At 34.0% G+C, this 14119-nt stretch overlaps 2 protein-coding genes across 2 annotated transcripts; both read right to left on the bottom strand.

Moving 5' to 3' along the window:
* Positions 1–1633: 1633 nt before the first annotated feature.
* On the bottom strand, positions 1634–2564 carry LOC135129963 (uncharacterized). Its single transcript, XM_064057234.1, has 2 exons — positions 2030–2564; positions 1634–1973 (listed from the first exon to the last, which is right to left on the bottom strand). Exons 1-2 carry the CDS (start codon positions 2110–2112, stop codon positions 1634–1636), a joined length of 423 nt encoding a protein of 140 aa, XP_063913304.1. The 5' UTR covers positions 2113–2564.
* Positions 2565–3097: 533 nt separating this feature from the next.
* Positions 3098–3736, bottom strand: LOC135130528 (uncharacterized). The gene is made up of 2 exons (XM_064057921.1): positions 3557–3736; positions 3098–3500 (listed from the first exon to the last, which is right to left on the bottom strand). The coding sequence occupies exons 1-2, from the start codon at positions 3637–3639 to the stop codon at positions 3161–3163; spliced, it is 423 nt and encodes a 140-aa protein (XP_063913991.1). The 5' UTR covers positions 3640–3736; the 3' UTR covers positions 3098–3160.
* Positions 3737–14119: the final 10383 nt, after the last annotated feature.

The following is a 14119-nucleotide window of genomic DNA, read 5'->3' as shown; positions in this document are numbered from 1 at the left end:
CTTCTCCACTTCTTAGTTATGTTTGGCTGCTAGTAACAAACATATTCTTACTTAAAAAAAAATAAAAATATTAAAAATATTTACAATGGTATCATTAACATCTCATTATTTTCACTTCTTGCATTATTTTTTTGTGAAAAGGCCCAGCGTCTTTGTTTCGACGAAGTGTCCTTTTTTCCACGGTGGTAACTGGTACTCGTGCTGGAACCTGTCTTCGAACAATTTTGGTAGTGTTGGGTCCAAACACTCCTCCGGGTCCACTTGTGGTTACGGAAATCAAGAGCCCTGGATTAAGCATCTCCTCTCGGCGTCTTCGTTTCTCCAACACCCTCTGGTCCTTGATGGTCTTCCTCAAAACAGGATCTCCCTGGGCGATGTGTTTCCGCAGGTCGTTGGAGCTGACAGCAATTAGAAGTGAAGTAGGGTTCAAACACCTGAAACAAACACAATATTAGTAAAAAATTACAACAAAAATAAAAATATTACTTACCTCAAGATGATGGTCCAAAGCTCCACGGATAAATTCAGCAAAGCAAATTCAACGTCGGGGATGACTGGTAAAATTTTGTACATCTTGGAAAATTTTATCGTGCAAGCAAAGGATAAAGAGAATGGGTGGCGGCACGTTGCGGTAAATATACTCGATACGCGCTCCCCTCCACTCGACTAACGATGGAAAAGAAAGCGGAGAAGTGGGGACAGAGTGCGGTCGCGGTCAGTTTGAATTATGTTATGTTTTTAATTGTTTTAATTGTCTTAACTTCTGCGAGCTTGTTTTTAAATAAACTGTGGTTGTAATTTCTCGAAATTAATCTGAACTTATCTATATCTCAAGCATCGATTCTGCAGTCATCTTTGCGCGTATTCAAGAATAGAAATCTAGCATTAACTATTCATCTCAAAAACTTGTTAAACAAATCTCGTTAGAAATAGACAGGTTTTTAAAGTTCCGAATCCTTAAAATATAAGAAAAACAAAACAAAAACAATTAACACATAAAAAAGACAGTTTCGAACGCAGTGATTGTGTTACTTTAGACTAAAATAAATGTTCACAATATGTTCCAATAGTGCAATACCACATAATACAGTTCAATAGAGTATGGCAAGATTAGACTATAGTGTTGTCTTATGTTCATTGTTACGATCTTAATTTTTTTGTTGCTAAAGAATCTTGATCTTGATATTCCTTGTGGTATTCTTCCTTGAGTAAGACACATGTTGAAGGTGTCATTTATAGTTTTTCTATATCTTCATTTCCACTTACTATTTCTATTAATAGTTCGTCTTCACCGAGTGGTTTGTTATTTTTCATTTACTTCACCGCCTCTTGCACTTCTTCACCTCTTATTTATGTTTTAGGATTTTTTTAAACTCCTGGGAAAGCTTTTCTCCGTTCTACTTCTGTATTTATGTAGTATTTTGACTCAATATTTGTCCTTTTCCATTTCTTTTGGGCTGCGTTCTGAAGTAACGAGTTAAATTTTTAGCTTAATTTATTAAAGACAACACAAAGTTAATTGAATTAATTATTTTATTAAATTAATTATATACAATATGTTTGGCTATTAGTAACAAAAATATTCTTAATTAAAAAAAAAATAAAAATATTAAAAATATTTACAATGGTTTCATTAACATCTCATTATTTTCAATTCTTGCATTATTTTTTTGCGAAGAGGTCCAGCGTCTTCGTTTCGACGGAGTGTCCTTTTTTCCACGGTGGTAACTGGTTCTCGTGCTGGAATCTGTCTTCGAACAATTTTGGTAGTGTTGGGTCCAAACACTCCTCCGGGTCCACTTGTGGTTAAAGATATCAAGAGCCCTGGATTAAGCATCTCCTCTCGGCGTCTTCGTTTGTCCAACATCCTCTGGTCCTTGATGGTCTTCCTCAAAACAGGATCTCCCTGGGCGATGTGTTTCCACAGGTCGTTGGAGCTGACAGCAGTTAGAAGTGAAGGAGGGTCCAAACACCTGAAACAAACACAATATTAGTAAAAAATTACAACAAAAATAAAAATATTACTTACCTCAAGATGATGGCCCAAAGCTCTACGGGTAAATTCGGCAAAGCAAATTCAACGTCGGCGAGGAAAGGTAAAATTTTGTACATCTTGGAATATTTTATCGTGCAAGCAGAGGATAAACTGAATGGGTGGCGGCATGTTGCGGTATATATACCTGATACGCGCTCCCCCTCCACTCGACTAACGATGGAAAGGGAAGCGGAGGAGTGCGGCCGCGGTAAGTTTGAACTATGTTATGTTTTTAATTGTTTTAATTGTCTTAACATCTGCGAGTTTGTGTCTAAATAAACTGTGGTTGTAATTTCTCGAAACTCTGAACTTATCTGTATTTGAAGCATCGATTCTGCAGTCATCTTCGAGCGTATTCAAGAATAGAAATCCAGTATTAGCTATTCATCAGAAAAACTTGGTTAACAAATCTGGTTCGAAATAAACAGGTTTTTAAAGTTCCGAATCCATAAAATTTAACAAAAATAAAATAAAAACAATTATCACATAAAAAAGACAGTTTCGAACGCAGTGATTGTGTTACTTTAGACTAAAATAAATCTTCACAATATATTCCAATAGTGCAATACCACATAATACAGTACAATAGAGTATGTCTCAAGATTAGAATATAGTGTTGTCTTGTGTTCATTGTTACGATCTTAATTTTTTTGTTGCTAAAGAATCTTGATTTTGATATTCCTTGTGGTATTCTTCCTTGAGTAAGACACATGTCGAAGGTGTCATTTATAGTTTTTCTATGGCTTCATTTCCACTTATTATTTCTATTAATAGTTCCTGTTCACCGAGTGGTTTGTTATTTTTCATTTACTTCACCGCCTCTTGCACTTCTTCACCTCTTATTTAAGTTTTAGGATTTTTTTAAACTCCTGGAAAAGCTTTCCTCCGTTCTACTGCTGTATTTATATAATATTTTGACTTAATGTTTGTCCTTTTCCATTTCTTTTGGGCTGCGTTCTGAAGCAACGAGTTAAATTTTTAGCTTAATTTATTAAAGACAACACAAATTTAATTGAATTAATTATTTTATTAAATTAATTATATACAATATGTTTGGCTGCTAGTAACAAAAATATTCTTACTTAAAAAAAAATAAAAATATTAAAAATATTTACAATGGTTTCATTAACATCTCATTATTTTCAATTCTTGCATTATTTTTTTGCGAAGAGGTCCAGCGTCTTCGTTTCGACGACGTTTCCTTTTTTCCACGGTGGTAACTGGTTCTCGTGCTGGAATCTGTCTTCGAACAATTTTGGTAGTGTTGGGTCCAAACACTCCTCCGGGTCCACTTGTGGTTAAGGATATCAAGAGCCCTGGATTAAGCATCTCCTCTCGGCGTCTTCGTTTCTCCAACACCCTCTGGTCCTTGATGGTCTTCCTCAAAACAGGATCTCCCTGGGCGATGTGTTTCCACAGGTCGTTGGAGCTGACAGCAGTTAGAAGTGAAGTAGGGTCCAAACACCTGAAACAAACACAATATTAGTAAAAAATTACAACAAAAATAAAAATATTACTTACCTCAAGATGATGGCCCAAAGCTCGACGGGTAAATTCGTCAAAGCAAATTCAACGTCAGGGATGAAAGGTAAAATTTTGTACATCTTGGAAAATTTTATCGTGCAAGCAGAGGATAAACTGAATGGGTGGCGGAACGTTGCGGTATATATACCTGATACGCGCTCCCCCTCCACTTGACTAACGATGGAAAGGGAAGCGGAGAAGTGGGGACAGAGTGCGGGCGCGGTCAGTTTGAATTATGTTATGTTTTTAATTGTTTTAATTGTCTTCACATCTGGGAGCTTGTTTTTAAATAAACTGTGGTTGTAATTTCTCGAAATAAATCTGAACTTATCTATATCTGAAGCATCTATTCTGCAGTCACCTTCGCGCGTATTCAAGAACAGAAATCTAGCATTAACTATTCATCTCAAAAACTTGTTAAATAAATCTCGTTCGAAATAGACAGGTTAAATTTCCGAATCCATAAAATTTAACAAAAACAAAAAAAAACAATCTATATTAATAAAAATGAATCGCCGAAATGTATGTACGCTCATAACTTCAGAACGGCTGCACCGAATTGGACGATTCTTTTTTTTACGTGTTCCTTATCGTCAGGACAAGGTTTATATGAAAGAAAATTTATGAAAAATGAGACGGCTAAAAGATAAAACAAATTTAAAAATTTTGCATGGGAATCGCCACTACGAATGAATTTGAATAGTTGGCGTTCCTGACGGACCTGTCGCCTGACTGACGTGTCACACAAAACTATTTCTTCCGTACGATTGTGAAAAGTATTATTGCATTTCAAGTCGTTGTTTGTTTTTTCGTACCAAAAAACGTCGTTTATTTTAAGAAAAGTGTTCGTTAAAGTGAATTTAGTTACGCATTGCGAAAGTTTCTTATTAATTTTGATCTGCCATTCTATTTACGTATATTCACTTTGTTGGTTTCGACAAAACCTCAAACTTTACTGTTATTCGAGGATTTAATTTGAAATTTTCAATATTTTAAAATTCTCAAGACAAAATTCACATATTTGATTGACTGTGAAAATAATTCTGGGTCGTTTTATGAAGTTCATTACAATGCCGAGAAGACGACAAGCTGACATAGGTCCACGAAGTCAATCAAATGTGCGACGAACTACCTCAGGTGCAAATCGCAATGATTTAATTCATGGGTAATTCGGATACGGAAGTTGATCAGCGTTGTGCTCATAATAATCAACATAATCAAACATTGAAGCGAGACATTGGGTGGTATGAATAAAAGTGAGTAAATATTCATATGCGAAGTACGAAGTACCTACTTCATTATTACTCCTATATACCTGAGCATCTACTCTATGTACTGAGTACCTACTTGGAAACATTGTGTCTCCCCGGACATTGAACATCTACGCGTTTTGTGAGCATTTAATCTCAAAATGAGCATCGGCGTGGCAAATGACTATTTGTTCTTATAAATAATAAATTAAATGTAATATATTTTTGTTTCCTTAAGAATATAAAGTTAATAAAGTTAGTTGAGTTACAAAAGTCTCTTTTGCTCCACGTTGGCCACCAACGAGCGAGTTTCATGATTTTTGTGAAACTTTGCTGGTTTTGAATTTGAATTTTCTGTCCTCGATAGCTGATGCTCAGCAAGAACCACGGGAAGGTCTGGAGTAGATCTCGCTAGGAAAGGAGAGGGCTAGGATTTGTTAATGAGGGATAGACGTTATACAGTACAATACAATGGAAATACAATACAGGTACCTACAATCTAACTACAATACAGAATACACTACAGATACAGATACAATTCAGATACAATACAAATGCAAAGTTAGTACCCAATACACCACAGGAAAAAATTGCACCAAAAATTGAGAATGTTGCAAAATGAAAACCCAAGCAAGCACACCGATGGAACTCGGAACGAAATCTATTGGTCGAAGCGCTTACACGCCCAAGGGAGAACGCAGCCGCATAAATCCAAGGTCGACTGACCTCATCCTTATCGGATGATGAGACCCAGCGTCTAAGGGCCAACAGAACCCCCCCAGGCCAAAGCGTCTGACGACATGGAGAATTCAGACCCGGAACCAAAGAATGCACTGTTGCAAAATTAATACCCAAGCAAGCACACCGATGGAACTCGAAACGAAATCTATAGGTCGCAGCGCTCACACGCCCAAGGGAGAATGCGGCCGCATAGATACAGGGCCGACTGACCTCATCCGTTTAGGATGATGAACCTCATCCGTTTAGGATGTTGACCCAGCGTCTAAGGGCCAACAGAACCCCCCCAGGCCAGAGCGTCTGACGACATGGAGAATTCAGTCTCGGAACCAAAGAATGCACTGTTGCAAAATTAAAACCCAAGCAAGTGCACCGTGAAAACAAAGCATTTGCACCACTGGAGCTAAATTGGCAAGACCCAAGTTAAGTTAGTAACACATACAATATACAGTACAAAATGCTTCAATTACAAAAGTTACAATATACAAATTTCTCCACGTTTGCCACCAAAGAGCGATGACTGTGCTCGCTCGTTGCTGTTGCCCAGCAAGAACCAAACAATACGAGGAGGTCTGGAGTGCGTCTTGCCATTAAAAGAGAGGACTAGGGTTTGATAGCATGGGTGAAGGACACCGTATTTTGTAAATCTGGACATCGTAGTTTAAAAATGATGCATACGGTATTTTGTGAATTATGAACGCTGTACTTTGTATATTCTAAAGCCGTATTTTATCAGTCCTGAATGCATGTTATTAACAACATATTTCAAAAAAAATCGGGCATTTTTGGAAAAATATCCACTTTCCTTCGTATTTACAGCACGCAAAGCATTTTCGCTAATATTTATTAACAATAAATTAGAAATTCGCGAACACGTGCTACGTTTAACCCAAAACGGAGCTACAGTGTTGCTGCTACCAGACCGAAATCAAAACTGAACAGAAAGGATAGAAAATGTGACCTTTTATCAGGTAGCTCACGTGACAGTGACATCATCGTACGTCACGATGAGATTGCAAAAATTATTTTTCATATTTTAGATCAGAAATTGTACATTTTCGGGGTTAATTTAACAATGTTTAAACACTAAAAAAACTAATTTGTTTTTGCTAACCTCGTGTTCTTAGAAAAATGGATTTCGGTTTAATTATCATATATTGATAGTTATCATATTTGAACATTATGAATTGTATTAATTATGTTTAAATTTTATCTAATTATATCGCGAAAATGTATAACATTGACCCACCAACTTCAATCGTTTCGAAAATTTTTCCAAAATTTAAACATTGTCAAATAAACGAATCATGGAATCCGATAAATTAAAACTGAAGTCGTACTTACATTGTTTTCGGTCCTTTTCGGAAAAATATCCATTTTCGTTCGTGTTCACAGCACTAACACAACATATTTTCCGTAATATGTATTAATAATAAACTAGAAATTCACTAAAATGTTCCACTTTTACGCCAAAATGACGCGACGATCTTGCCTCCATCAAACAGAAATTAATACTGAACACAAAGGACCGCAAAACGTGACCTTTATACAGGTAGCTCACGTGACATTGACGTCATCGTACGTCACGATGACATTGCAAAAATTATTTTTCATATTTTCGCTCAGAAATTGTACATTTTCGGGGTTAATTTAACAATGTTTAAACAAACTAATTGGTTCTTGCTAACCTCGTGTTCTTATAAAAATGGTTTTCGGTTTAATTATCATATATTAATAGTTATCATACTTAAACATTATGAATTATATTAATTATGTTTAAATTTTATTTAATTATATCGCGAAAATATATAGCTTTGACCCACCAACTTCAATCGTTTCGAAAATTTATCCAAAATGTAAACATTGTCGACCAAACGAATCACGGAATCCGATAAATTAAAACTGAAGTCGTACTTACCCTGTTTTCTCTCCTTTTCGGAAAAATATCCATTTTCGTTCGTGTTCACGGCACTAACACAACATATTTTCCGTAATATGTATTAATAATAAACTAGAAATTCGCTAAAACGCTCCACTTTTACGTCAAAATGAAGCGACGATCTTGCCGCCATCAAACAGAAATTAATACTGAACACAAAGGACGGCGAAACGTGACCTGCGGACAGGTAGCTCAGGTGACAGTGACGTCATCGTACGTCACGATGAGATTGCAAAAATTATTTTTCATATTTTGGCCGGGAAAATGCACATTTTCGGGGATAATGTTTAAACAAATTGATTTGTTTTTAATAATTTCGGGCTTTTAAGACAACGAGTTTCGGTTTAATTATCATATATATTTACGCTTATCATATTTTAACATTATAAGTGATATTAATTATGTTTAAAATTTATTAATTTATATCATGCAAATGTATAGCTTTGATCAACCGACTTCAATCGTTTGGAAAATTTTCCCAAAATTTAAACATTGTCGAGTGAACGAATCACGGAATTCGATAAATTAAAACTGAAGTCCTAAGATAATTAACTTTTATTTATGCATAAATTGTGCAGTGCGTTCTTTCTAACTGGCATAGAGATTCCCATCTCATGTCAAACAGTAACTTCAAAACGTCTGCAATATTTCAAAATTCAGTTTTGCAATTCTTGATTCAATCAATAAAATAAATTGACTCAGTGATTAATTTTTTTGAGACACCCCCTATAAGCAAAACTAAAAAATATGAATGGAATGATAAATCACAAGTATAGTCTCATCCTATTTTGGACATTTTAGATAGGATTCATTTGGCAAAATTTTGGACTGACGTCATCAATTTTTTGGAGGGGATAAGTAAATATATTTTGAATAAAAATGTATTATGCTTATCATATGTTTAAAACATCTGCAAGATTTCGAAGCATTCGGTTTTGTAGATTCAAAATTAAATTGTAGGTGAAACGAAGTTCACGGGATCAGCTAGTTTATATAATAAAAATGGATCGCCAAATGTGTTGCTAAGCGCATAACTCGAGAACGACTCAACCGATTCGGCTAATTTTTGTTTTCAAATATTCGTTGAAGCACGAGGATGGTTCTATTTAAAAAATTGCCTGAAAAAGTCTAAAAATTTTGTATGGAAATCGCCACTTCGAATTAATTTCAATAGTTGGCGTTCCTGACGGACCTATCGTCTAACTGACGTGTCATACGAAACTAATTCTTCCGTGCGATTCTGAAAAGTATATTGCATTTCAAATCGTGTGTGAACCGAATGTTTTGAAATCTTACAGATGTTTTAAGGTTATAAAGAGCACCATCAATTTTTAGTCAAAATATATTTGGTTATCTTCTCCTAAAAATTGATGACGTCAGCTCAAAAGTTTGCCGAATAAACCCTATTTAGAATGTATAAAACATGATGAGTCTGTACTTGTAATTTATCATCCCATGCATATTTTTTTAATTTGCATATACCGGGTGACTCAAAAAAATAATGAATGCGTAAATTTATTTTTTTGATTTACTCAGAAACCACAAAACCGAATGTTTTAAAATCTACTGTGAAAAAAAAACATAATAGGCATGCAGTCTTCACGTTTCTGACAGCGAGGGAAGTACTGTCTAAACTCTCTAGACCAATTTTTTTGAATCACCCTGTATATGCAAATCCAAAAAATATGAATGGAATGATAAATCACAAGTACAGACTCATTATATTTTGTACATTTTAGGTAGGATTTATTTGGCAAACTTTTGAGCTGCCGTCATCAATTTTTTGGAGGGAATAAGTAAATATATTTTATTTAAAAATATATCATTCTTATCATTACTGTAAACCATCTGCAAGATTTGAAAGCATTCGGTTTTGCAGATTCCAAATTAAATTGCAAAATGTTGTTTCAAAATTTTGATTTTTTTTCAAAAATTTGGACGTTTCGGGTAAAAATTCAATTCGGAGTCATAAACTACATATGTAGGACTATGTTATTTTATAGATTTTAAAACCCATTTACTATATACAATTTTGAAGTGACGTCATCACATTAGTGGTGGGGATGATTAGACAAATTTTGGTTAGCGTTTTACAATCCACATGATATTCCTAATATAAACACAAAATTTGACAACAATCGGCTCAATACTTCCAGAGATTATCTGTCTAATAAAAATCCGGGACGGCAGACAGACGGACAGACGGACAGACAAACAGAAGGAAACGGGAGACCTTTTTATTCGTACTGTAGGGGTTATGAAAGGTCGAGAAAACGTAAAAGTAGAGAGCCGGTCGACAGACTCGATTACAATACTTCTTTCGCTTACGCTCGGGAGGTAACAACAACAATTATATAAGGAGGTTAAAGAAAAGGGGATGGAATTTTTTGAAAACTTTATGGAGCTAGCAAGTAACGACAGATGTTAGTGTTCGCATTTTATTTATTACTTTAGTATTTTCCTTATTATGTATGAATAGGAGTACCGAAAATCAACTTTTGATCTTACATGAATTTTCCCTATACAGAAATACCCTCAACGTCTGGACTTATTGAGAAAAATAATTGGACCACCAGTAGAGGATTTAGTTAAAAAAAAGAGAATTTTGGTACCAACATGATAGTTGTAGATGTATTGTGCATTTTACCAGGTAATTCAGAGAAAATTAATTGTTTAAACAGTGGGTTTCCAAATTTCTAAGTTATTGAACAGGTCGTGGTGATACTATTTTCATAGATTGCAAGGTCGCCAGTTTTGGCTCCAAATATTTTCTATCATTGAAGTTATGTACCTAACCTTTTGAACTCGAGTAGAACGTATAGTGAGTTGCATTAAGTTGAAAAACGCTATAAATGTAAAATTAAATTAGATAACCACAAGTAGTCTGGACAAGAAGAAATTTCTATGATAGATTATGTATTTGTTCGGTAGTCAGCAGATAGTTCTTTGATCATTTTATTTTATTTGTACTTCCCGAGCGTAAGCTAAGGAAGTATTGTAATCCAGTCCATTGAGCGACTGGGTGATTTCATATTTTCTTGACGTTTTATGATCCCTAGAGTACGAAAACATAAGTCTCCTGCTTCAGTCTGTCTGTCTATTTGCCATCAATTCGGACTTTTATTAGGCAGATAATTTCCAAAATTACTGGACCGATTGTTTCCAAATTTTGTATATCATTAGGAACTTCATGTAGATGGTAAAACGCCAGCCAAATTTTGTTCCAATCATCCCCACCTATAATATAATGAAGGCACCTCAAAATTTTACACAGTAAATAGGTTTTAAATTATATAAAATAACATACTCCTACACGTGTATTTTATGAATCTGTGTTGAGTTTAACGTAGTCATGCAGATTTTGTCAAACAAAAATCAAAATTTTATAACAGAATTTTGCAATGTAACACTGAAACTGCAGCACCGAATGTTCTGAAATCTTGCAAACGTCTTAAGGTTATTGTGAGCGTGATAAATCGCTGATCAAAATTTTTTCCATTAAGCCCTCCATACAAAAAAATTTATGCATCTTAAAATTTTGCCAAATAAATCCTGTTTAAACTGTGCATAATATGATGAATCAATACTTGTGATTTATCATTGCATTCATAATTTTTTTAATTGCTTATAATGTATGTTGCTCATACACAATCAATAACTATCAGGCGAGCAACGTAATTTGTAATCGAGGCATCATTGAAATTGAATCCTTCATTTCTGAAATGATATGTGTACCGTTGCGTCTAAAATTATATCACTTTTTTTTAACAAAATTTAGTAAACCTATTACTTGAAATAGACACCTAACAATGCAAATACTAAAATCCTTATAAAGTGATTTTTAACTCTGATTCAAATTGCAAGTTCCAGTGTTATGTAGGATCATCTGAATCAGGTAAATAAGATCTAAATTGAAGCGCGGTAAGTTATCGGTAGTGTTATTTTATTATTAACAGTACTTTCATGATCACACAGTTTTGTTAAAATTTTGGCAAGACATGTTTGATTACTGTGGTGCTGAATCTTGTCAATGTCGTAATTCTGATTGAAACTCGAATATTGATTAGTGTTACTTGAATGTCAATAGTTTCTAGTGCGCTTTACAAAAATAATTCAAGGTATTAACCAATTCTTTATGCATTTGGAAAGCCAATTAATTTATATAATAATTAAAAATGCCCGAAGGAAAACTTAAATTAGTGCAAACCACATCGTCGTGTGGTGAAACAAAGTATACAAATCCATTAAAATGATTCTATTCTAGATTCATTAACTATTGAGCGACCACATTCTTGAACATTTTTAGGATCATTTCTTCCTGTTATAAAGAGTGATGTCAGACGTCAACTTGTAAAACCCCCGCTGTTCAGGTCGTTTGGGAATTTAAAGAAATAAGATGCATTAAACTTTCATATTTACGTCGTTTATTTCCATCTCTTTTCTTGTGATTTTTTTTAGCGAATATTCTAACACAGAATGTTCCAAGTTGACGTAAAGAGAAAAAAGATAAGTAGATAATTGTTTGGCACCATGCAGTGCATTGTGTCTTTCATGGTAAGCGGTTACTTAAAGAGCAATTTGTTTTTATTTGTATTTTCGATGATACAAATTTATTCCAATCAGGCAAACGAAGCAGAAAATGAGGTTATAGCGTCACACCAGCGTAATTCCAGAACAATAGCGGGAAAATAAAGAAAATTCGAATTTCCGAGGATTTATTGTGAAGCACCCCGCGCTGCTTAATTGCGGCGTTTTCTGCGAATTTTCAACGAGTTACTTGTTTAGCTGTAATATTTGCTACATTTTCAACATTATTTCGTTTTGTCTGTCCAGTTTATAATGCTATATAATAATGCCGCATAAAACAGGCTTGTTAAAAGTCGAACGAACGATTTCAACAATGCAAGAGGGATTTAGAACCATATTTATATATACTTGACTGGATTTACCGCAAACAATACAACGGATTTGGAAATATTTGGTATTATATCAAATGTGGCTTGGAAAACATTTAATTCCACAACATATTTTAAAGAGTACTTACGGGCATTAGCCAACAACTTTTGTAAAATATTCAATGTTTTGCAGCCAAGTCCTTCGCGTATTTGTGTTCGAACAACTACTGAAATAATCCTGAACATTATTTCATGCCATTATTATGCTAGGAATATACCTTTTTTACCATATTTTTTTTAGAAAGTTTTATTCTGTAGACACACATTCTATTGTTATGTAAAAATCTTTACCAGTTTACAACAGAATTAAAATTAGGTTGAAAATTCCAATATATTTGACTGTACTAAATCTCGTTAATTGTACTTGCAGGGCATTTTTATGAGCACACATATCCCTCTAACATATTTTATGAAAAGCCATAAATAATTTCTCAAAAGATGCAGGGATATGTCAATACACTTATTTACTGTACTGTAATAATATAATAATCAATTAACAATATTTATAATAATAGTAATAGTTTAAAGTCCATTTTTATGGTATTCATTTGCAAACATTTTTGGTATATGATAAAAAAGATAAGGAGTTGAAGTAATAGTTAATTATAAATTCTTCATATTGGCATTGCCATTCTGAATACAAATAATTTACAATAAACAGACCACAAGAAGTTAATGCTGAATCTTAAAACCATCACGTTTTTCTTTACTTAAAGGCGACGTCAAATATTTAGTTTAGCTGAGAACCAAACATTTTTAAACTTAAAGGAATGGACATTGTATTTATTTATTGAATGAAGGAAAAATATCAGATTTTCAGTTCTATCAATGAAATTTATTACTGCAGTCTGAAATACAAGACCAAACATTTTGTGTTATTTGATTAGCATACTGAACGTACGAAGGAGTGATTCCAATGTAACATCCAGATTCCAGATAATTTACATTTAAGATGACTGCCAAAAATTTATTTTTTTTTGTAAAATTAATATAATCAAATCTGTCTTTGTTTAGCGTTAGATTCAATTTTCTGGAGGAAGGAAATATGTTCTAGATAATTTGAATTCGAAATGTGTGTAAACAACAAAACGACAGAGCAGAAGTGTGGTTGCCAAAAGTGAGTATCACGGCGTAGCAGAAGACTGAATGTCCAAAGTTGTAAACGTTTGTCGTTTTAGAATAAGAGAAAATACCTAAAATTTAAATATAGGTGAAGAAACCGTCGACATAAAAAAGTTAATCCTTAAAAAATCTGAGATTGGAGAAAGGTTAAAATTCGCTGCTACGGTCGATACGCTCTTCTCACCTTCGCAGGAACCGATCTAATTTCTACACCAAAATGTGTTATGAGCCGCTGACCTTGAAATGTCTGAACTAATTATCATCAAACATAACTAAAAACGATACCGATTAGACGAGCTTTCAAAAAAAACGTATCATCCCTTCGGAAACCACGGTGACACAGACAGATAAAGGCTTCAAAGCCCTCTTTTTTCGTCATTAAAAATATAGTATTCGACAAAATGTCTAGAAATTATAATTTACTACACCAAATTTGTCAAAGCAGCAAATATTTTCAAAAGTTTGTCAGCTATCTACAAAACTGTTCCAAAAGCCATTGTAGTTTTACTACAACCAAAGCTAGTGCATTACAATGATGAATCTATCTAATGAAAAA

This window comes from Zophobas morio, unplaced genomic scaffold, assembly GCF_036711695.1.
Source record: "Zophobas morio isolate AGI-343-1 ecotype UQ-CSIRO unplaced genomic scaffold, CSIRO_AGI_Zmor_V1 ptg000017l, whole genome shotgun sequence".
Lineage (NCBI taxonomy): Eukaryota > Metazoa > Arthropoda > Insecta > Coleoptera > Tenebrionidae > Zophobas > Zophobas morio.
This window is presented reverse-complemented; position numbering and strand designations above follow the sequence as displayed.